Source organism: Octopus bimaculoides, chromosome 6, assembly GCF_001194135.2.
Source record: "Octopus bimaculoides isolate UCB-OBI-ISO-001 chromosome 6, ASM119413v2, whole genome shotgun sequence".
Lineage (NCBI taxonomy): Eukaryota > Metazoa > Mollusca > Cephalopoda > Octopoda > Octopodidae > Octopus > Octopus bimaculoides.
In genome coordinates, this window is record NC_068986.1 from 5,399,262 (window position 1) to 5,402,714 (window position 3,453).

The 3,453-nt window shown below is 34.5% G+C and overlaps 1 protein-coding gene across 1 annotated transcript in view; it reads right to left on the reverse strand.

Moving 5' to 3' along the window:
- The window catches only part of LOC106879728 (uncharacterized), a 13,691-nt gene that overhangs the window by 4,466 nt on the left and 5,772 nt on the right, over positions 1-3,453 (reverse strand). The window contains exon 2 of the mRNA XM_052968407.1: positions 2,714-2,971. Coding sequence (XP_052824367.1) covers positions 2,714-2,971 — 258 coding nt within the window. The remainder of the gene's footprint in view (positions 1-2,713; positions 2,972-3,453) is intronic.

Below are 3,453 nucleotides of genomic sequence, written 5' to 3' on the forward strand. Positions count from 1 at the left end.
ATATATATGTGTGTGTGTGTATATATATATATATATATATATATATAGTGTCATAGTCTTCAAATTAATAAATTGGCATAGGAGAGTTGACATATACGATCTTTGTAGGCCCTCACAAAGGTCAATGCATTAGGTTGATGTCTGCTGCAAAAATGAACAGAGAGAGAGTTCCAGTGGGTGCAGTTGTGAGTAGGAGATATTGGAGAAAATAATAATGAGAACAGAGTGAGGCAAAGTGGAGATTAAAGATGAGAAATCAAGCAAATGTAATGAGAGAGAGAGAGAGAGAAATAGGGAGGGAGAGAGAAATAGGGAGGGAGAGAGAAATAGGGAGGGAGAGAGAAATCTATGGAGGGAAGATTTCATTTCAAGATTTTATTCATCTCTTTCTTTGGTATGTTAAAGATGAAGCACATCAATTTAACATATTTTTCTTCTGATTATTTAGTCCTAGTACTTTGTAGTTTCAAATGTATGTTCTGGATTAAAGAACAGCAGCTTGTATCAATTATGGTAGCAGAAGCAATAACAGTAGTTACAGCAATATATATTGTAACAGCTGATATTATTTATGTTGATATGTACAGGAGCAGTTAACAGTCAGAGTTAACTATTCCTGTACAAAACTAAATAGTTTACAATGCTTGCAAGACTTCAAAGAAGTAGTTAATAATATATTACTAAGATGACCTAACCAGTTGTGGGGTATGTTGCTCTAAAAGCATAGTAACCAATATAAGAACAGGGTATGAAAAATTTCTTTTTGACTGAAGAGTCGATTGTATGTTGTTTGCATACAGTGACTGATGTTGCATATAGGCAAGGAATGCAGAGGGTGTGTAAAGGCTGGAGAGAAATGAAGCCAAGTATGTTTTGTTAGATGTGTAATGTTAGGGTGCACAAGTGATATGATGCAGATAAGCTGAGAAATAAATTGAACATAAGATGAATAAAATGAATCAAAGATATGATTGTGCTGGTATGGACATGTAATGTATATGGATAATCATAAATGGGTAGAAAAGTACGGGAAGCTCCAAGTGGAAAGTAACTATAGAAGAAAAACCCTAGGAACATATGGGCAGAAGCAGTGAAAGCTGATCTCAAAGAGTTGAACTTTACAAAGGAGATGACAAGGAATGCAGTAAATGGCAAGATAGGACCCATTCAATCCAAGCAAGCATGGAAAAATTGATGTAAAAATGATGAGGATGATGTGATCTGAAAAAGTCTTCAAAATGCCTTTTCCTAGAGGTGAGCATTTGTGACAACACCAACTTATTTAGGTCAGCAGTAGTCAGTTGATTTATTAAGGTAATGACACTGTGTAACATGATTTTTATCCTTGGATAACAACTGCTATTTTCTATTTGCTTACTCCAAGAAAGTATGAAAAACGGCTAATATTTCCTGCAAACTTTGCTTTTGTTACATTAATTCAAACCCCCAAAGAATCTCTCTCAACACTTGGCTATGATGCTCCCACCACTATTCCTGCTCATGATCAGAGATGCACATATTGTCGACCACAAAGGGACATGCTCAAGTGGTTAAGGTCAAGCAACTGACAAGCAAATCTGTGGAATTGAGCAGAATATTTGCTATAACGATATTTCTACTTCAGTAACTCAGCACTGAATCTGTCTGAAATCTAATGGAAAATGGGTCAGTTTCGAAATATTGATGTCCAGGTCAAGTTTGAAGGGAATAGTAGTCGTTTCCTTTGATTTCTAGATAGAAGCAAATAGGAAATAACATTTACTGACCAAAGACAAAAATAAAATCAATTAAAATTTTATTACATAGTGTAATTTATTTCTTTTAGTTTTTTTCTTTTATATTATAATTTGTGAACATGGTGTTATTATGTGTGACAGATTTCCAATTAGCCAATCACTGGTTCACTATATTTCTCTAAACGAAAAGCAAGAATGATAATGGTGTTTAGAACTTGATACAAATATTACCTTCACAGACTTTGTCTGTAAAGCACTGTTCATTTCTTTTGTTTTCTCAACAATGTCTTTATCTTACACTGATATACATTAGTGAAAGATACACACATTATATACAACAGGCTTCCACACAGTTTCTGTCTAGCAAATACTATTCACAAAGCATTGATCAACCCAAAGCTATGGCATTAGATACTTGTTCAATGTTCAGTCTGCACAGTCAGATTGACTAGAGAGGAAAGACTAAGTATAGTGGTTAGTGCAGGGCCTAGGGGAGTGGGTACAACAAAGAGATGAGAGGAAAAGAGATGAATGGGTCAGGAGTACCTGAGTAGAGGAAGTTCAAGAGCAGCCAGCTCTGAGGAACAGAGGTCATTATTGTAGCAATAGAGAGGAGATAGCATGCCAGTGGACCAGAGCTGGAGAGTGTCTGTGAGTGAGTAGAGAGAGGAAGCAGTATAGTTGAGGACCAGGGGTTGGAGTATGTTTTAACAATACATCTATGGCAGCACCAATTTGCTAAGAGTTCGCAATGTTTTCCTTCCAGCTTTTCAGTTGTTGTTATCTTTTTTCATCATATAACAAAAATTGGTCTTCTTTCAAAAATGTTAAGTCCTTTATTTCTATCAGCCACAGAAATTTAATTTCCTGTGGTCTATCTCACAGATTCATAATACTCTTTTGACATTCTATTCCTTTCTCTTTACAATTATGAAAATGATATGATGTTATCAACTAAACTTAAATGATACACGGACCTTCAGTTTAATAGTTTCACTGGTACCCACAGCTTCCTTAACCGTTGATACCAACTCTTCTGTAGTTATTATTGCACAGCTCTTAGAATTCTCCAAATGAAACTTCAACTCCTCTACAAAACAAAGACAAGTTTCTAAATAATTTCTGTAAACAGAACATTTTGGTTTTAAAACATTGATATTTGATTCTATATGAATAAAACAACATTCAATTGGAAACTCGTAACAGGTGTGAATAGGTAGAAAATTAGAGAAATTCTTTTGAGCAACTCAAACTCTATATTCTCTACCTTTCCTACAGTCTTTGAACATTCCAGTCAATATCCAATATATACAGAATTTAACACTATACTATCTTGAAAAATAATTCTATATAAACAATAAAAGAACAAAGTTCTATAAGTATAAATATGATATTGTTGGTAATATTATTGCTTAGCCTCAGGTCAACCTCAATCCAACAGGCCTATAATCAAAGGTGTTCCATCCCATCATTGTGAGACTGTGTGATTTAAGAGAGATCTGGCTATTATTTTTAGCAAATTGAGTGACCATGAAGTGGTTCATACATATATGTATGATGTGAAATGAGGTAGATTTAGCTGCTTTCTCCAGCACATTCGACAATAATGTCAAGGTTCCCTCTTTAAATTGTATAAACTAGTTGTTTATCATGGTGTCTCAGTGTCCAATTTCTATGTAACAAAGCTGTCATGGTAATCTCTTACTCATTAAGTAAA